At 39.7% G+C, this 21,559-nt stretch overlaps 1 protein-coding gene across 2 annotated transcripts in view; it reads right to left on the bottom strand.

Annotated features, from left to right (window-relative positions):
- Positions 1-21,559, bottom strand: part of KIAA1671 (KIAA1671 ortholog) — a 90,995-nt gene that overhangs the window by 42,326 nt on the left and 27,110 nt on the right. Inside the window, exons 5-6 of one of the 2 annotated variants that reach the window (XM_072879628.1) lie at positions 16,979-20,194; positions 16,155-16,277 (exon numbers count right to left, since the gene is read on the bottom strand). In XM_072879628.1, coding sequence (XP_072735729.1) covers positions 16,155-16,277; positions 16,979-20,194 — 3,339 coding nt within the window. Of the gene's footprint in view, positions 1-9,857; positions 10,323-16,154; positions 16,278-16,978; positions 20,195-21,559 lie in introns of those variants that run through there. The other variant, XM_072879630.1, reaches the window with a different exon arrangement.

Genomic DNA, 21,559 nt, shown 5'->3' on the forward strand with positions numbered 1-21,559 from the left:
GCAAGAACAGGGGAAAGCAGAGGCACAGAGTGAGTCTTACCAAGTTCTGAATGCACTTGAAAGCTGCACTTTCCTCCAAATTAGCCAATATTAGAGAAACCAGATAAGAAGAAGAAAAAGAAAAACAAAAAAACCCTTAAATTTGCATTCCTTGTTTTCCTTACAGAACTACACTTGTGATAAAAGAAAACAGATTAATAATTTTCATGACTGAACACTCCACATACTTGTTTATACCTGCCAAAATAATTTTACCATTCTACTACCATGGTCATCCTTGATGGGATCAGTGAAAAACTGCAGTTTCCCATTTCATTTGTAACCAAAGTAGAAAGTCAGCCATCCTTTTCTCTGTACAAAATTCTCCATGCTTTTACAGTAGTATGTAATTATTCCAAGATTAATAACAATCTGTAAACAAAGGTAATTGTGAAATATAATTTCTAATTTACGTTTTTAAACAATTGAAGTTTAAATATGATTACCAGTAATTATTGCAACAACTAGAGTGCCAAAAGAGATTTTTGGAAAATGTTAATTCTTTTGTCCCCCAAACTATGTTTCTCTTCAATTTAAGAAAGGCCCAGTTAAACATCCTGCACATGCATAGTTTTTGTACCTTGAATTGTTTCAGTATAAAACAAAGCTATCAACATTAAAGCTGAGGGAACAAGCTAAAAATATACTATGTTGTTTGAAAGCCCATGTACATAATCATTCAGCACTTCCCTTCCATCTCAATGGAAGAGGAAAAACTGAAAAACAAAAGAGAAACAGGAAATTCCTACAGTACAAATATTCTGGAAAGTACTAAAACCATTTTCTTTACGTTTGTTTACATCAAAAGGATCAAGCCAAGCAAAAGATGGATAGTTACAGTTTTTTCCATTTATACAAATAAAGATCCAGGATTAAGAAAGTCTTTCGTTGATAAACATTACCATACAAATACTAGACATTCCCTCCAACGTGGGCTGAAAACTACAAACAAACTAGCTGCAAGCTTAGCAATAAGCTAAGCATTAGCTTTTGTATCACTTAAGAAAGATGCTATGGAAAACCAGGAGCTATCTTACAGTAGGGGAGATATCTAATGTCAACAAGAAACACAATGTGAAACTTAGCCATAAGAAAAGGAAGCTATTTGCACAGTGAAATGAAAATATGAGCATGTAAACAAATACAAAGCAGGCTGAACACCACATGCTCCCTGCAAACGTGCCCAAGCGTTCTCAGGAGCAGTTCTGTTGTTTTGATCAAACACACCATCTCAACACGCGACTGATTCAATTTTCCCCGAGGTCCCAGTCTTCAGTTAGGGAAATCTCCCCAGCACGCCAGGCAGCCACAGGGCAAAAGCTTCAGCCTGCAAAGGATCTCCTTGCACCAGGGAGGCAGAACAGAGCAGCACCATAGCCAGGGCTCTTACATGAAGTCCAACACGGGAACAGTTATTTCTCCATCACTTGATCCAATGGACTCTCACATGTTTAGCACAGGTAACTGCAAAACATCTTCAACAGAGACTTCCTGAGGACAGAATGTGGCCTAAAATACCTCCAACTGCTAAACTTTTCTCACACGGCAAAGAAGGTAAGCGAAGTGAGAGAAAACAAGCATGGGAACATGCTACTTCTGCTCAAAACAATAATGGGAAGAAGAGGGGTTGGGAGTGACTCAAATTACATGCAAACGAGAAAGGACAATCCAATATGAAGAGTCATTCAAAGTATTTCCTTCTCTTTGACTGATATAAAGTTTTGCTGTCAATTCAGACCTGCATATGAACAGTCATTCAAACCCCTCCTCACCAACAGCCTTCTGCAAAGGCATCAAAATCCGACTTCAGGGATAATGCCAGATTCACTAATTTCATTCCATCTCCTTAAAATTTCACCATGAAATTCTGCTTCATCTCGCCAAAGGCAGTCTGGGCAGTTTTGCAGCGTTACACCTCAGCCAGCATCTCACTTCTCATCAGAGGCAGTCAGCCCCAGTACGTAGGCTGGATGGGGTTTGTCATCCCCACCCTGTTAACAGCAGGAATCCCCTTATGTGAGAAAAGCTCTTTTCTTGTGCACAGCTGAGCTTTTGGGGAAGCAGGATTTGGCCCACACACACTACATTTATTAAGCAGGTTCTAGCAGTCAGATAACATCTCCTCAAATCTCACAAGTTTTAGTGTTGCTTGGTAACACTGTACCTGAAGTCAGGGTCCGTTTCAGTGTGTTCCCGAGCGTCAGGCAGCACAGGCAATTCAAAACACAGCAAACATGCGGGCCAATTTCAAGAAGAGATAGATAGACAGCCTGCATGCTATACTGGGGAACGATATGTTCTCTGAAGAGTTAGATTTGGTCCAAAGCACGCTGCGCTCTTAAATCGGTCAGTAAATGCCAAGTTTACTATTTCTTAAATAGTGCATTTCTGTCATACTTTTCAAAGAGAGAAAATACAGAACTTTTTATTACTGTCTGCCTGGAGACATTTGGTAGTGCTTCTCTTTCTCACAGAGGGTGCTTGGCTAATCTCCAACTACTGAAGGTTCAAATCTGACTTTCAGAATTCAGAGAACACTCCAAAGGAAGAGCATGCTTTTTTGTGCAAGGGATTTCCTTCTTCAAAGAGTAGTAAAAAGAAGGTGGAATCACATGCTGCCTCACAACTGTCTAAAATCATCTTCCCACTGCACAGCTGGAAAGCACTGAGCACCTGATTGTTCTTTCCTTTACAAAACGTTATTCCATGCATCTTTCATTTACATCAGCCACTTCTTGGCCGCAGTAAGTAGAACAAATATCAGGTATACATTTATACAATACGTCCTTCATCCATTTTATCTTGCAACACACCATTTTTATGGGGGGGGGGAAAAAGCAATAGCATTTATTTGCTATTGCTGTGTAACACCGCATGCATACACGGTTCCATTATTTCTTGGACTCTTTGCTCTTACTGCCTCCTCCTCCTGCCACGCACAGCACGTCAGCCCCGCACCACCCAACGGGAGGGTGGCTGCGCAGCCCAGCCGCGCAGCGGCCTGATGCTCCCATATCCCCCGGGACGCCGTCAGTGCATTGGTGGGGGACCACAAGCCAGCCGACCCCACGCTTGCATGAGCTACACCCAGCCGACACACTTTTCTGAAGCCCAGAGCACTGGCGTGGTACAAGAATAGCCATGCGACTCTGCAGAAGGCTACATCTTAAATTGCTTATCAGGGTCATTCTCAAAGGTGTGGCCTTCGTTTACATTTTTTAGATTAAGTGTATTATTTCCTGCTTGGTCTGGAACTCTGTGGAGCTAAAAGGCTGATTTGCTGAAATTCCTTTTGCATTCTCAACTTTATTTGCTGTATTTCCTGCCCTGAACTGTTAAATACTCCTGAATTATGGAACAAATGCAGAAGTAAATCCAGTCTCATCTGACACCTGCAATCTCCACCCTAGCAATCAAACTTGCCAAATATGTACTGTGGTTAGCAAATAATCTATACTGCCTTCCTTAATGTGGCAAGTATTTGTTAGCCTCAACCATGAATCACGAAACCAAATACTACATTTTTTCCAAGCTTCATTCAGGCTTAAGATTTACCTTAAGTTACTTTAAGAGAAGCTTTGCACTGCAGTACGAAGTCCTGTCATATCTTGAGGAAAGGCCACTACAAAGAACTACTTTCACCATGCTCAAGTTGCTCTCTAAAATGCCGTTTCCTTTCAGTACAGTAAACACGCACTGGCTGTATGAACAACTCGCAACTGCTGAAAGAGCAGGAACAATAGTGGGAACTTGGCTGTCTCCCAGCATTAGCGACATGGACAACAGCATGGGAAAGCAGGAACTGAGTCAAAACAACTTTAGATCAAAATATTAGTGGAGAGGCAATGAAGTTACCTCTGCTTTGTATGTATAAATGAGGTTTAACAATCCACTTTAGCCTCGTATCAGAAGCGCACTCACTACTTTGGACTCAGATTAAAAAGGAGAGGGGCAGGGGCAGGGGCAGACAGTCCGCCAGTTCCAGCTGCTCTGAGCCCGGAAAGACACAGTCATTACAAAAAAAAATTACCAGGTCTACAAATCGTTACATCTTACTGAATGCAAACCTTATTGCACCAATTTAACCTAGAATGCACTATTTCATAAAAGCATTTTATGGTAGATTAAACTTAATACCACACCTATTATAACAAGCTGTCTTGGATTCTGCACTGTTTCCCTTGTGCGAGCCCTCAAGCTCGAGAGGACGAGTGGCCTCACGCCAGCACGCCGGCCTCCCACGGCTGAACAGCACTCTCTCGCGTTCCCGCGGGGAACGGGCTTCCTTGGCTGGGTTTGTTTTGTCTGCTTGCTCTTAGCAATGACACAAAAGTTAGAATTCCTCCTCTACATCGGCATTCAGGAATTAGGAAAATGCCTTTCTGAACAGATTTTTCCCTGCAACAGGGCTTCGTTTACTCAGATTATTTGAAAGGAAGATTTAGCTGCTGACATCAGCACAGCAGATATACCTCAGACACTAGCTAGGTGCAAGGGATTTTTTAAGTCTTTGGAAAAAAATGCATGCCTGAAATGCAACTGCCCCATCATCAAAAGTAAACCCTGCAACAGAACAGCAGCAAACACTGTCCACAGGAAATCCCCAGGCAGCGCAGACAAAAGGAAGCCACACACCACCGACACAGAACGCCTTCCCTCCCTTAAAGCAGGGATAACCACTACACGTGGCATGCAGACCAATGATTAAGGCTTCCTTCCATCACCCATCAAAATGCTGTTGCAGTGACATGCCGCAGCAGCGGCCATTATCAAGCTGCCACTTCCTTTGGAATCACCTGATAAAGAGGTACCAAAACCACTCTTAAAAGGTAGTAACTAAAACCTCGTCAAAACAAGCTTTAGATCTTACTTCTTACTTAAATACCCCAATTTTCTTTTGATTTTGTAGTTATTGTCCGAAAATAATAAGAAGGTCTTTTTAAACTATCACAGTGCTGCAGGGTAACATTTTCTTTAAAACGCCATTTTCTTTTGAATGCTTTCAGGATGTAGCATTTGTTTGCTATTTGAACACAGACAAGTGCCAGACTGAGAAGAAACAACTCATCAAGAATGGTACCTACCATGTTCAGGAAACTCACCACCACCCATACCAGAAGGCCTAAACTGAGCAATGAATCCAGAGCCCACTTCCACTTCCACCGTGTATCACAGGATGACGTCTGTGTAACACAGAGCTACAAGGTTTAAGAGAGATTCTCTGCTGCTGATAGGACACTGGTCTCCCACAGGCTTTTCGGAATGTCATTTTGTTAAAGTGGAGCCAAGGCCACTCTTAGACTATATCTATAATGTTTTCATGTTTTCAAGACATCTTCAGCCACTCCTCTGCCTCAGATGCTTTTCCTGTGACATTCAGTTGAAACTAATGAAACTATTCATTTTATGAGGTACCAGGATTTATGCATCTACCACACGCACTGGAGGGGGATCCAGACCAGGCCAACATCTAGCTGTCAAGAGAAAGACCACCTATTCACACTAGAGATCACAGCGCGGTCTCATATAAAAGGGTGTACTGGTAGCTGCTCTCAGCTCTTCCAGCTGTCTTCTCTCATCGACTGACATTATCTGTCTTATGTGGATCGAACAGCAATCACATAGCTCTGCATCGAGCCCCAGGGTTTTGATTGCTGATTGTCTCCGATACCACAGCAGCACAGCTGGAGGCCCAGCCAGCACTCGGAGCCAGGTCCCTCGCTGAGCATCAAACCAGCCAGGACCATTCTGAAGGTGGCTGTGACCAAAGTCACAGCTGGTTCCTGATCAAGGTACTAAAAACTGCATCTGGGGCAGCTGACGTCCTGTCACCAACCCTCCTCTCCCCACGAGTACTACAGTGCCTGTTCAAAATCAGCCAGGGCTCCTACTCTTTTCCTTCAGTACCTATTCTGGAACAGATCCAGAGTTTTCCTATCTCTTGCCAGCTCTGCCCCCACTGCAAGAAGTCTGGCCTCCGCTCACTGAGCTGGCTTATGTTACCTAGTCCTACTTGTAACGCTGATCATTGTTTATCAGTGTGCTCCTACAGTAGCCTCAGATACATCAAAAAAGAAATGACATCATCAAAATTGGAGCACCCCACAAAATGCCCTGGGGCAGAGCGAGGATTGCTCACAACTTTGAGATGGCTGAGGACAGGAACAGAACCAACTGAGCGTGCTCCACTAGTGGCTGTGTCCACAAGCAAGCCAAAAAAGCTGGTTATTGGATGAAGGGCATTACAAAGGAACAGGAGACCTCATTACTGTGGCTGCATACCTGGCGTGCTGACCAGCTCGACAGCGTGACTGATGCAAGCAGCTGGACAGCAGACTATTGAGCTGCACTTAAAGGACTTCTTATGCAAGTCAGACCTAAAGATGTCTTGTATCAGCTGCAGCAAAGCTCCTCACCAGCTGGAAAAGGGATGACAAATACCCCATGTACCCTGCAAAATACTAAAGTATAATAAATACAGCACATGGTCACTGAAAGACTGGCACTTGAACACATAATTACAATAATTAACCAATTAAAGATGATGAAAAGATCACAGCTAGGAGGAAGGTACATGGCAGAGCAAAGGAAGTGATGATGGGGAATACAGAGAGCTATGATTCAGTCTCTGAATTTCAGCTGCTGAACTACAGACCACCACAATGCATTTGGCGAGTAGCGTGCAGCGCTCTGCTCTATGCTTATTCGACTGAAGGGGTCCAAATAACAAATACAGTCTGTAACTGAATGTATGACTGAAAGCAACTCAGTTAGTTTGGATTCCAGGTTGATGGAAAAGGCAGCAAAAGGAATCAGTGCTGACACCAGCTGGATGGTAAACAGCCAGCCCTGAAAATGCCAGGAAGAACAGCACCACCAGCAGCCTCCGGGAAAACACAGGCTAAGGCAGGACCAACCATAGGCATTCCTACCAAGGGCTGCAGACAGAGCCAGGAGGCAGCCCTTTTCCCCCCCTATCACCAGCAAAAGCCCGTTTGTATGCCATACAGGTAGTACCTCACACCATCTATAATCTGAATGGCCAGAATCAAAGAAGGATCCATATATTGCTGGAGCCACAAAACCACAAGCTTCTGAGAAATCTCTCCCAACAACAAGCACATTTGTAGTATGAAGAGACAACTTACTGAGAGCGAACCAAACACAGAGAGGTGTTTAAGAGTCCTGCTCTTCCCCTTCTCAAAGAAACATCAACTAATTTCACCAAGACCAGACTGTGTTATCAGACCAGCCAGGAACTTCTGGATTCTTGAACAGCCATCCCAAAGACTCATAAAAGCCTTACGCAGCAATCTGCAAGGCTCCATCAGCACTTCCAGCTTTCCTCTTTTATTAGGTTGGGGGTTTTTTTTAGTGAGTTGGTACAGTTGCAGCAATAGTTTCAGTAGCTCTCATTAGTTCATCTCCTGTCATCAAAAAATCTGATGCTCGGTCTTCGCTAGGAGCCTGCTTCTCAGTAATCCCTGTTTCAGTGTTATGCATCACACTAAAGAAAACACCAACCAAGAAAGAGCTGCAATATTCCAGAGTCCTGCAGCATGCCTCATTAGGAATGCAAATGATCCAGGTTTGATAAGCTTGCTCTTCTCCTCATTATTACAACTCAAATTGAAAAGGGAGCTCAAGGTTGAATTACTGGACAGAACTCTGCCTGCATCTAATACAACCTACTGAACAAAACATTTTGCCAGACACAAAGACTACTTTTCAGAAACTTCGAGCTGTCACTCAACACCCCTGACTACAGGACACAGACTTCTTGGTGGTCAGTCATCATTTCAGGCAGACCACAAACTATGCTGTGCTCAAAAAATACTATGAGGATTTCTTTTGACAACTTTCCTACACATCACAAGAATACATGTCCTATTCAAAGATCAGAAGAGGAATCAGCAAGTAGCAGATAGCTGGCACTGAGTGGGTCCACTGACATCCAAAAACACCACCACTGTGTAGGAGTAAAACAAATACACAGCAGAAGAGACACAACCTATCAATAACTCAAAACAGTAGCTTTAAAAATGGATTTTCATTATAATATTTTTTTAATTAAGACTTACAGCTTCTTCAGGTATGTCTACCTAATGAATAAAGTATCTTAGCTCCCCAAGATAGATTAAGTAACACAAAGCTTGACAACTAACCCCAACATCTCTGGTTACTCCTGATTATAAATAGAGAGAACTGATAAATATCTCCTTAGTAGCCTTCAGCTGTAACATCAACACAGAAAGTGACAAAAGGCACAGCTGTGCTTTTCCCTTAAATTTTTTTTTATCTATACTTAATATCATGAATATCGCAATTGTCCTTCCAATATTTTCTTGGAATATATCAGGAGAGCGTACACTAATGCAAATGCTTAAGAAATACTTCAAGGCCTCTAAAAGAGCATATACAAACAGAAAATGTATCATACCTGTTCTGTTACAGACTAAAACTGCACAATATTAGATATCAACCCAGTGATCATCTGGGCTGATCAAAAAGTTTGGTTTGTTTTTTTTTTCCTGGCTTTATGGAAAATCACCAGATACATGTGAAAGCAAAAGCATTCAGAGATCTCTTTCAGGCTTCTCACACTGGCAAACCACAAAGAACATCCACCCCCCCACCATACCAAAGTCTGATATATCATGCTAATTTTTTGATGTGCAATTTAAAGAAAGCTTCCCTCTTAAAAATCTAGCTAATCAAATAAAAAAACCTTAAGAAATGTCCAAAGACTTCCATGTTTTACAATACTACAGTCTCCAACAGGAAAAGATTTTAAAGAAAATGCCCAGTTCTTCAAATACTGTTTTCTCTCCCAGCTGCAAAAAAATTACAGTAAGCAATCTCATCTCACTACTGATCAAAGCACATACAAGGCAAGGATCGTAAAATTAAACTCTAAATGAGGGGAGCCAACTCTTTGCTACAGTTTCAAAATGCACTAGCAAGCAGCTAACATTAAAAGGTTTAAGGTGTCAGTGCCGATTACATGCTGAATTTACAGCTGAAAAAATTGCTAGATTAATGCAGACAATAGCACAAACAAATGAAAACTGACATTTGATTAGTACAGATGAAATTAAAACATTAAGTACTTAGGTTCAAAGTAATATAGTATCTATTCATAAAGGTTTTGAAAATCAAATTCATCTTTTATAAATGTGAAAATATCAGACAAATAGCAATCACTGTGCAAAAGTAACCCTCCAAAGCTGGCAGACTAGCACAGTAAAAGCAGCCTGTTAAAAAGAGCTTTTCATTGAAGAGGGCCCTAAGGATTGTTTGAAGAGGAAGTGCTCGCTGAGAAGGGCGAAACCTATTAACACACTCAAATTAAAAATACGTAAGGAATTGTAAAAATACACACTTCCAAAGCCATTAGTACTGGCCATTTTACTTAAATAGCAGGCAGCAGCTCTAGCTAACAGCAGGGGAAGGAGTGCTTCTGAAAGCAACAGTCTCCAGAGTCCAAGGATAGCTTTTAAAGAAATGGAGAAGAATATTTCTAATATGCAATATGCAAAACTACAACTCCTATGGTTACACATAAACAAAGAAGAAATTCCAATTACTAAGAGGGTTTTCTGAGGCACATTTAAGTAGGCTGCAGTCTCCTCATTTTAAGCGAGTATTAAAGATAAAATAGCCTTTCTCACCCAAAATAAATTCCAAGTTTAATGTTACTAATAAGACAGATCAGAAAGAAACTGCAAAGCAAAGCCATATGAACAGTCTCAGGATCTTTGAAAACCGTTAAAAACGTCCAACTTGGTAAGCGCAGTTACACTAAAGAGTACACTTACCCACAAATACTGTAGCAACTTCAGCAAACGTGGACAGTAATAATACTCCATCTTCCAAAGTGCAAAGTTAACGCAAAACCATCTTCGCTAGATTCAGCCTCCCCGCTCTTCCCTGCCTCCAGCAGAAGTTAAAAGCAGACCAGAGCAATTAAAAGCAACATGAATAATGTACGGTGTCTGTTTATCTGGCCCCACGTCACCACGCTGAGCTCTGTGCCTTTAACAGATGCTGTGGCTACTTATAAGCAGTAGCTGAGCTACTGGCACCATGTGACTTAACCACTTGTTATTTAGCATCTAACTGCTCAGACTTCTCCCATCTCGGTAATCCGTAATGTGTTAGTCTAGAATTAATAATAGTACTTTGGGTTTCGCACTAAAAAGCCCTTCATCTGGAAGGAAAGAGAAGCTTCTAAACCCACTCGGTTTTGCAGGCTGGGTTATGAAACACTATTAATGTCACCACAGTTGTCGGGGTTGCTAGCTGACCTTATTTTTCAGTAATGTACAAGAAAAAGAAAAAAAACACATACGAAAGAAAAGCTCCTGCTTTTAATATAAAAATGTCTTTTGTGAATGAGAAGAAATAGACACAACAAAGTGTCTTTTTATATACCACTGGAATGTTCCCAGCAAATGAATACTACCAAAAAAGGAAGAAAGCCTGGGCAAACCGAGTTATTAACCAACACTGGGTCATCCCTCCTCTGGGCTGTTTTTAGAAATAGGAAGCAGAGCTAAATGACCAAATTGTGGTAGGTATTTTGTGAAGAGCAAAAATGGGAATCATAACATTTCTCTCTGTTCCTACTTTTTTCATCTATGTCCCTTTTTTGATGGTAAAACGAAAGACAAGTGACAGGAGCCAGTCCAGGGAGGACGCCGACTGCCTTTTCCCCCAGCCCAGCACTCCTCAGGCTCTCACCTTTCCCGGGGAGGGACAATGTGGAGGTGACACAAAACAGCTTCCGAGGAGTCCACAATCTCCTTGCTTGCAATTTGGGTTCTGGATGTTTAAGAAAAATACCCCCACTTTTCTAATGGCCACCTAGAAGATCTTGTGCAGCTGACAAATTCTTTTGATTTTCTTCCAGGCTCATTCAGTTTTTAGGCTAACAGAACAATTTGCACATGATGGGTTTTTTAGTACATCTGTTTTCATCTGGGAAGGAGTGAAGAGGCAAGGTTAGAGGCTTTATACAATCAGATGAGAAGGCTTGCTTTTCAATGGGCAGGAGAGAGACGTGTCATGGGCAGAACTGGAAACAACGGGTGAACTGTGATAAGCCAAACTATAAATTCATCTGCACATGTTTATAAAATATTTATCTTCTCTCCCCTGCAGTTCATTTCCAAAATATTTTTAAGAGTCAGCTCATGATTTTCTTAAACAAATCCTTCTCCACCCACACATCACAGTCTCAAATAAGTGTATCTTTATATGGATACCAGACTTTCCTCACCAAAGGACAAAAACCCAAAGTTTAATTAAAATAAATAAATAAAATACATAACCAGAGGCTTCAAAATAATTCATGCCTACACCAGTTCTAGTACCAGAGTGCTCTGTTTTAACTACACAAAGCAGCAACTTCGGTTATAAACCACAGTTGTGTTAAAGCTGCTCTGTTTCCAGATGAAGGCGCAATTTCTTCAGCCCAATAGAGCAAATGCAGTGACTTCTATTTGGGGGATGAGTCGCATTGCACATTCCTCAGTTTTTTATTCATAAGACTCCTATCAGTCTTGATGACTTAATCAGGAATTGAGGTTTGTGACTGAACGTCAGAGAATTAAAGACCTGTGTCAGCTGTGATGGAATCATTACAATTTATGAAAGACAATACTTGAAAACATCTGCTGAAATTCAAGTGGTTTACCATAGCGCATTGCAGTTACAGTGCCTTCTAAGGGAGCACAGAGTGCATAATAACCCTAAGTGTTACAACAGGCTACAAAACCAGAAAGCATTTTTATTTTACAGATAGTTACAACAGAGGCTTGCAGTCCCTCAAATTGCATTCAAGGTCTAAAGGAAAAGACCCTACAATAGCCTAAGGCACTAAGCCACGCAGATGAGCCCTCGGCCTGCTAGAGAGTCTGAGAGATTTGCAGCTCATTCTGTGAGCTAAAATCCCAGTTGTCCAGAGCGAACATAAGAACAATTTTATTTTTATACCTGTACTGTGATGCAGGCAGGGATAAAGCACAACATACAGAGTACTTGACTTCATGAAGGAGTAAATACTTTTAAACGGGCAGGGAAAAGTTTTGTCTTCTTGATACTGTCAGCTTAGCGAAGCAAGCAGGAAATTATTTATTCACATAAATTCTATTCTTTTCCTTAATTCTTTATTAGGTGAATACCTTTACATCTGAAACTACTTCCTTCTTTACTAGAATCAGGCTATATCAAAGAGTGAAAAGGGAAAGGAAAAAAAAAATCTTATGTTGGAATAGAACGTTTAAGCACTAAACCACAACTAGCAGTAATATTTATAACACAGCCAGTCACTTGTTAAAAAAATTACTATCAACAAAGCTTACAATCACAAAACTTATTCTAACCTCCAAGAAACAGAAAGAAAGGCCAAAATATTCACACAGAAATCATGAATTAGAAGAATTTGCCTTGCTGTTCACCTGTATCTTTGTCACTCACACACCCCCGAAAGCCAGAGTCCATCTCTGGTCCTAACCTGGCCCTAACCTGACACACGGCTACCCAGCTGACTCCTGCTGTGCAAGTCACTTTCTGAACATCTCAGCAAAAGGCAGCCAAGAGAACACCAAAACATCCAACTACGCAGTAGCAGGGATAGCTCTGCAGATCATAACATGTTCTCCAGTACATGAGACATGTAATGCTACTGACCTCCGAGAAAAATATACTTTAAGAAATCCATCAGTCTTCAAAGATCTTCTCAGTTTGAAGGTTTTAAACCATGACACCTCCACAGTCTCAAAGACCATCACATTAAAATGCAGACTTTGTTATCCTCTATTCTGGAACAGCCCAAATAAATAAGGGGGCAGTTCCAAACTGTGATATTTCTATTATTCATGGGGAGAGAAACCATCTTTTCAGGTTGTAGAACACGTTATTTTTTTTTTTTTTTTAAAGTACATAGAGACATTGTAGCCCAATTCTTCCTCAAACTCCAACATATAAACCACGAGTAGTATGATACGTTCACAGTCACTAATCCCCCACAATCTTTGAAGGTGGCGAAGTCTGGAAGCTACTGCTGTAAGTACAGAACCCCTTTCCTTTGCACCAGGAACATCACCTCTTTGAATGCTGTGATGCTTTACCAGCCTTGTAATACTTAACAGCACTGAAGATTTTATTTGCAAAAGACATACATACAGAGAAAAGTACCACCCATAGTAAAAACACAGATTATGATAGTCTAGCAATGATGCTGGAAGCTTTATAAAAGCCTTACTCTGTTTTTAAGCAATACAAACTTAAAATAGTTAAAAAATGCAATCTAGAGGACTGCTAAATCTCAAGAGTATCATCCTTCGCAATTTCAACCACCAACCCCATATCATCAATTGTACATTGTAATGGTTTGGTTTCAAAGAAGTCCTACATAACGTTTCTAAAAATAACCTAATTGGAAGTAGATTCCTTCCCTAGAATATAATCACAAAGAAATTACTTCTCCAGAAGTACAATTGTACTATTGCACCTTGCTTCCATTTAGAATTGTGTTCATCCATAAGAATCTAGTTCATTAGCTGTCCTGGAAAATTTCACTCAAGTAGTTTTTTATTATCATAGGCAGATGGGAAATAATGCAACAAATGCATATTAATTTAAGTTGGTTTGTCAAGTATCAAAGAATATGGGACAGTTCATTACACTACTTTAGTAGTGAAAGTGAATGAAAGTGAATCTTTTATTCTACAATAAAAGTAGCAACTTGGCACTTTGAGCACTACAGTCTCATTAGAAAGACAACGATATCTTGAGTGACCAGTGGTATGTACTGTAGCATATTTATTCATCACCATGCCACAAGAAAAAGCAAGTAACTTCACAACTAAACAGATAGACTAGAAACTGTTCAAACAAATAGCAGCAGTTTTGTTTCCTTCTAATCCTATTTCAAAGATGTACTAAGCGAAACACAGATTGCATTCAAATTCAGAGGAAATATGTCACTTCGCTGTGATTCTCCTGTGGATCTATCTTGACCTCTCGCACCCCTCAAACTCAAACACAACTGCAACGCGTCTCTCCACCAGAGGGAAGTATTGAAACGTACTGATGAGAGTGGCGACTGCACAGCAGAAGTCTTTGTATTTTCTCCAAATGAAAACAAAGATATGAACCTTGGTGCCAGAAGAAATGGTTCCGTTTTACATAATCTTCTGCGGTATCTACGTGGGGCTTTGGAAAACATGAAAGTACGGCGAGTTTTGCACCTCCCGAACGCATGTATAAATCGCTTCTCTGCACTTGCTCACTCACAATTTATATGCACGAAGGCCAGACTGCCCTTTTTGCTACCATGGCACTGCAGAACAACAAATACACCACGATTAGGCTTTTCAAAGCAATACAAAGGAGTAAAGCACTTGGATCCTACTGAATTCCAGTGGATGCTCCCATGTGAGTTTTCTCTGTTAGTGGGGCTGACAGCCTTCCTTCCCTGTCTCAGGCTACACTTGAAGTCAAAGGTTTCTTCCGAGTAACCTCACACTTAATGACCAAGTTGGAGAATAACACCATATTTATCCGAATACACTACCTGAATAGTTCAATTACCCCAACCCTATTTCTGACAGCACTTTTCTCCCATATATTCTACCTTGTCAATGACATCTTTACATATTTGCACTGTAAACTGATGGCATGTAACAACTTTTAGGGATTGAATGAGAATTGCCAATTCTGTAAATAACCCAAACTCCCCCCAAGATGAACATTCAACCTGACGTCCACACTAAGAATGGGAAAGACAAGGGGCTACCGGCCCTTGGATACCTTCCATGAAGTTTTAAGACTAGAACTGGAACAATATGAGCCTGTTTCCAAAACTCCTATTAGGAAACTTGTTTACAAAATCCCTATAGGCTTGGGTGTTTTCTTTTTCTTCGATAGAAGAAAAAAAAAACCACAACTCAGTTCCTTTCCTTTTTTTATCTTTTTGTATATTCTCTATTGAAGGGCTGTAAATAGAAGTATGAGTAATTACAAAAACAGTATCTCTGCAGAGGGCGATACATTCAGTCACCACATGAGTGTGCTAGCAGACTAAGACAACAGATGAGATTTGACCTTGGGACAGTTAGCATGGTAACAGCTTTCAGTCACCCCTTTTCCATACGAGTGGACGAGTTTTGAAAAGATGTGGGACATCCAGATTTTCAAAAACTGCAAAGATGTATGTGTAGAGTTCTAAAAGAGTGCACTCTGAAGTGACTACAGTATTATTCCAGTGTATCAAATCTGTTTCTGTGCACAAGGTTTAAAAAAACAAAAAACAAAAAAGCCACAGCATTTGCAGTGGTTCAAAACAAGTTCTTCCAGTAAGGAAGGATTTCAGTGGCAGCAGCAACGTCTCTCAAAATTGTAGAGTTCTGTGCTGTTGATGTGGTTTTCAAATCCTTCATTTTCCACAGAAAAACTTGATATTTAATTTATTATATAACTTTTGGAAGATCCAGATCTTTGCTTTGCATTTCAGAACAACATCTGGACATAGGATGCTATTTCCCAACATAAAGTTCATCTGTGGACTAAAGTCAGGTCATCCTTCTGCAACTTAGAAGACTATCACCCAACACCTTTAAGTGGGAATTTACCCCAAAAGTATCCATATTAGAGACAAATCAGACTACCAAAAATGTCAGCTGTGATTCTTCACATAAGCAGTCATCTGTGTGTTGCGTACAGAAAGAAAATCAAACCTGTCATTTGTCAGGCTGTGGCATGGTTCTGTTTGCCTGCGCAATTTTCCAGAAAAGATTTTCTGGAATCTAACTCATTTTCATTATCTAAGCTGAGATTCTTCGCTTAGAAAGAAAAATGAACAAGCTGCATGGTTAATGTTTTGTGTTTGAAGATTTGACATAGACCAGTGTGGTAGAATCCCAGGGAGTAGCGTTCTCTGCCAGTTAAACTCCACAGAAAGTGCATCTGCTCCTTTGGCTAGGAAGACACATACTTTCTTTCACAGCTATTTGCAAAAAGGAAAACAGTGCTGAATGGAGTAAGCCAGGCTGCTTCTCCCTTACCTCTCCCCTATCCCCTGCCCAAGAACCTCCTCCAGAATAACATACCGTCCCATTATCTGTCCTTCTGTCCTTATAAAAACTGTGGCGGCTTCTCTGAGTAGAAACCAATGAAAAGTCTGTTCCGTCTGTTTTGTCTGAACTCTGCTTGGTCCACTCTTTCCTAGAAGCCTGTCAAAATAAAGTTAGTTATGTATGTTGTTACATATACATGCACACACATACATATGTATATAAAATGCCCTTTTGAAAAAAAAAAAAAAAACCAAAACACAGAGAAACTTCAAAGCTGAAAATGCAAAATGGAAAAACATTATAGCTACCAACATCCAACTAGCTATGCGTTAATGCATTAACGTGTCACCATGTTAAGGGAATCACTTGCATTTCAAAGTCAGTATCAGTAGTGAAGTTTCACATACAAATGAGAGCCATTCACCCAGTAAAAAAAAATTGCTTCCTTCAGAAAAAAACAAAAAGACCTCCAAAAAGATCACTGTGGACAACTTATAAAATAAACTCAAACTACTTCTTTTCAAATAATTATAAAATTGCAGAGTTAACAATTTAACATGCTAGGTTCATAGCATTAATAAAATACACACATTTTAAAGCTTTTTCAAGCTCTCCATGGAAACATCAATAAATATTTATACACTTGAAACAAAAATCTAGCCATCTAGTACAATACAAATTCCTCAAGAAAATACAACCCAAAAGGAAATGAACTCTATTGAGAAGTATGTATCTGCTCACTTCCTGCAAAGTCACAGCTAACACTGAAAAGCAGTAGAGACGCATAATAAAAGCTCCTCCTCACTGTCAATTTTAGTTACAGGAAACAGAAACACTTAGATACCATTTGGTAATACCTTTTTATCCTCGTGGAAGAACAATTCTGACTGAGACGACGTCTTGTGTTTCCACCCATTATCCGCACTTTCCAACGGGAAGCTTTGCCTGGATCGGTATAGATCCTTTCTTCCCCTTACTTCTTGCATAAGCGGTAGATCGACTTTTCCTTGGCAGCTCTTTTCTGAATAAGATCGTCTTAAATCTGGGGGTGCACTTCCTAAAGCAGATGTATAGTTCTTCCAATCAGTTTTACTTTTCACATTGGAAGAGTCGTTCTCCCACATCATCTTATTTGCATTGTCTTTGTTCCTCATTATAGAGCTCCTTGCTACATTTCTGCTCCAATCACCTTCTGGAGACACCTCCAAGAACTGTTCTTTTGTGACCATCTTCTTCTGCAAGAGGCCATCATCTGCCTTTATGGACAACTTGGAAGCAAAATTAACTTCCAACCTTTGGTCTGTACCAAAGGCATTTATAGGCTGTACCTTATCAATTACAAATTTTGAACTTTGATTCCTGGAAGTTAAGTTCACTTCTTCATCCTCATCAATGATGAAAGTTTTCTTCCTAGTGAACTCCACAGGTGAACTTACAAATTTATCTGAAAAAAAGCTGCTAGGATTTCCCCAGTAAGGAGGACTGAACTTTCTGTCTTTGGACTTTTGTTTATCAAATTCAGGGCTACACGATTCCAGTTTCTCCTTGCTTTTTTCATTTAGAATTAATTTTTCTGGCCTGTGGTACTCTTCTGCACAGTCATCTTGTTTGTTATTAAGAGAATAATGATCTGATCCCTTCCACTCTTTCCAGCTGTAGGAAGAAGTCATCCTCTCCGACACATTTCTTTTATTCTTTGATTTCTCCCTACCAAATGAACTGTGACAGTCAGAGGGCTTGTCTTGAACATTACCAGCCTTCACTGAGTCTTCTTTATATTCTGCCATAAGTGCATCAATATCAAGAATTTGGGATCTGTAACCGTCCTCAGCCTTCCTTCCAGATAAATCATAATCATTTTCACTCCTTTTCTGGGGGCCTAGTTCAGTGTCTTTATGTAACTGTGCAAAATGCAGGGGGGATCTGGGTTCATGGTAAGAGGAGACTCTTGCTCTGATACTTTTGAGATCAGTTTGAGCTGTATTTTCCAGATCCTGTTTTAAGAGGAAAGCATCAACATCTATAATTTTCTCTTTAGAATGATCCGGATCTCTTTCATGATACTGTTGGTTATCCTTCCTAGATACATGAAAATTACCAAATGCAATGTTTTTGGAAAAAATATCATCTTTGTCTTCTTCTTTGACCCAATCCTTGTTAATATGCACTTCCTGTGAGTCTTCTCTACAATTTGTATTCATCATATTTTTATTTGGCTGCTGCAATAAAGGTCTGGACCTTCTAGGAAAAATACGGTCCAGATTAATTGTTGCTCCCTCATTTGAGCTAGAAATTGTATTAGTTTCATTTGCACTAGGAGTACCAACAAAGCTTTTCTCTTTCTTGTTACCAGGAATCTGATAAGTGACTGCAAAATAAGTTGCCTTTGGCTCAAAGGCAGAACTCTGATTTTTCAAATAATCATCAGGACTGCCAAGAACAGTTTGTTTTGCCTCATTGCCTTCCACCCCTTCTTTGCCTTTTTTGCTTCTCTTTTTAACTGAACCTTCATCCAATTGCAATGAATCTGTCCGACTCAGCCTTTTGATATTTTCAGGAGTGAGCCAGGTGACTTCTTCTGTCTTGATAAAATCCTGAGGCAAGGTCCTCCTTCTCCACCTTTCAGAAATCTTCAAGTCAGAAACACTACTTCTGGTTCTCCTGACTTTTTCTTCTGGATCTATTACTCTGACTTTTTCACTGTTTTCATGAGCTGTACTATCTAAGCTAAAGTCTTGTTCTTTGCAATTTAAGTCTAGATTTCTCCTTAAACCTAAGGCCCTAGGTTCCTCTTCATTAATGGTTAGGACTTTTGTATCAGGATGGTGGCTACTGGAAGATTTACAAAATTGTCCACCTGAAAGGACTGAAGACGACTGGGCCCCATGTTTATTTACACTTGTTGAAATAACTTCATGATCAAAGTTGGTTCTGAATTCATAGCTGTCTGTCCCACCTGGTCTAAAACTCCTTTTCTCAGACAAGCATTTCATCATATTAGACCTCTCTGTTTTATCCATGGAAGAGACTTCATTCTTATCATTTTTAATTTCAGAATGTAGTTTGTTTACTTTTTCATTCATTCCCAAACATTTACTTTTGTTTGTAGAATAAGGCATTTTCTCAGCTATTAATATCGGATCAGTTTCAGTTTTATCAGAGTCTTTTTTCTGTTCAGGTAAAGTGCATTCACTGGAGAAAAAATCATTAGGCTCTCTCAACGCAGACTTGCTTGTAAAAACCTTTGTGTCTCTAGCTTCTGAAATAATGTTATCTTCTTTCAAGTAGGGAGTTTTGCTATTTGCCCTAGTCAACTGACCAGCGTGTAAAACATCCTCATCATTTTTATTCTCTTTCACAGATGATTTTCTAGTTCTGAGTGTCATGGCCTTTTTTTCAGGAGCCATTGCAATGGCTTCACTAAGAGCTCTTTCACCACATGTCTGAAAGATTTCATATCTCGGCTCTATTCTTTGGTAAATTAGAGACTCTTCTGCATTTTTAGGAGTGGGTTTTTCACTTTTCTCAACCAAAGATTTTTCTAAGATAATTCCTGGACTCATTTTCTTGTCTTCACTTGAACAAGCTGGTTTTCCACTTTTTTCTACATCTGCTCTATGTTTTGATGAATCAGATTGCTTGTGATACTCCTTCTTTATACTAGTGGTTTCCTCCACTTCTCCCATCCATGATCGTCTGTTGTGCCCCAAAGTCACCACATCATGCTTTGCCTCAAGCTCATTATTCATTTTCAGTGCAGAATCAGTTCCAGGATGATCAGCAGCAACGTTATGCCTCTGAACATTATGGTCAAACATGGTGGCTCGGACAGTTTTAATGTAGGTCTTTTCTATAAGTGTGGTTGGTTTGAACTTTTTTTCCAAGTTGCTTGTGAATGAGACAGAATTTTCACTTTGCTGAGAAAAATGCTGACCATCTCCAAGGAAGCTTCCTTTCCTCTCTATCTGATCAGGTTTATTTGTTATTTTTAAAATCTGCCGGGGTTTCCAGGTGTTCCCAGTAGCATGTTCTTCAGTGAAATCTGTGCCATGGGCAAGCTTGATCTCCTTACTCTGGAACAAGAAAATCCAACAGTTAAGATAGTTTATTTAGAAGATGTGTAACAAAGTTTATTTTAAAACTTACTTGCACCTACTCTGTGCAACAGGCTGCACAAGTTAAACACATCCATGTTCTCTGAACACAAAAGCTACTGAGACCAAGGTAATCTAAGCAAACATGTACCTCCAGCTCCTGAATCTTGATTATAACAGAATTCTCATAGCTTGATTTTTACTTTTAATACTAAAAAGGAGAAATGTATGAAGTGTTCATACATGACATGTGCATGACACTGAGTTCCTGAGCTCAGATTTCACAAGAGATTTTAATCTACAGTGAATTTATATCTACATCATACTCCAGAGGAGGCAACACATGCAAAAATAGTACAAAACTTTAGAAGGTTCATAACCCCAGCTACCACAGAAACACTTACGAACATTTATATTGCAAGCCCTACAGAAATTCAAGTTCAAAAGCAAAGCATAGAACAGCACCACAGGGATGTAGGCACCTTCAGAGGAACTCTAAACTCCTGGGAGACACCGAATATACTGTATTTTGTCAAAACTGTCTTTTCAAATATAGCTGTTCACCAACTAAATAGTTACATGGTCAGTAACTGCAAGGAACATAAAGATCTGAGTCAATATCACAGCTGGAGCTGCTCAACTAAGAAGAATGTTAAGGCTGAGCTGAAGTAAAAAGAGAAAGTGGGAATTAGTATTTATTGCCAATTCTTTACTATTATCTACTTGCAGGAAATACAGCTAGCATCCTGAAAGCTGTTATTTTTAATAACATTCATTGAAAAAGTACAGCATGCAAATAATAAACAAAATCAAAGAATACTCCCCAGTCCTACAAGAGTTCAATCTTTTTTCAAGTTTTAAAATTTAAAACTTGGAATTGACTTAAAAATCTCTTTAAAAAAGCTGAAGAATGTCAGAAAACTAACACTAAAGATGTTTATAAATAGAGATTTTTAAATCTGATCTATATTCTTCTAGGAATTTAAAGGAATTTTTTTAATCCTACTTTATTGTCAGATTCTGAAAACAGCACTTCCATTAATGAACGCTTTTCTTTTTAAAACAAATTGATCTTCTTTAAAATGATATTAAGCTACAGAAACTTTGTACCTAGCTGCTAGTTTCCTTACCATATCTAAGATTATTTAGATATGGTAGATAAGATATTTAAGATTCCTATCTTAAACCTAGACAGGAAAAAAGCACAGCCATGACAACTCACAAGAAATACCCTTAAAACTACATTAAATCTCCAATACTAGGAAGTGTCAGCAGAGAAGTTATGTTTTCCAACACCAAAGTGTTGCTTAGAAACAAAGACAGCCTAACAGCTTTTACAGCAAA

The sequence above is a fragment of the Ciconia boyciana genome, chromosome 15 (assembly GCF_034638445.1).
Source record: "Ciconia boyciana chromosome 15, ASM3463844v1, whole genome shotgun sequence".
Lineage (NCBI taxonomy): Eukaryota > Metazoa > Chordata > Aves > Ciconiiformes > Ciconiidae > Ciconia > Ciconia boyciana.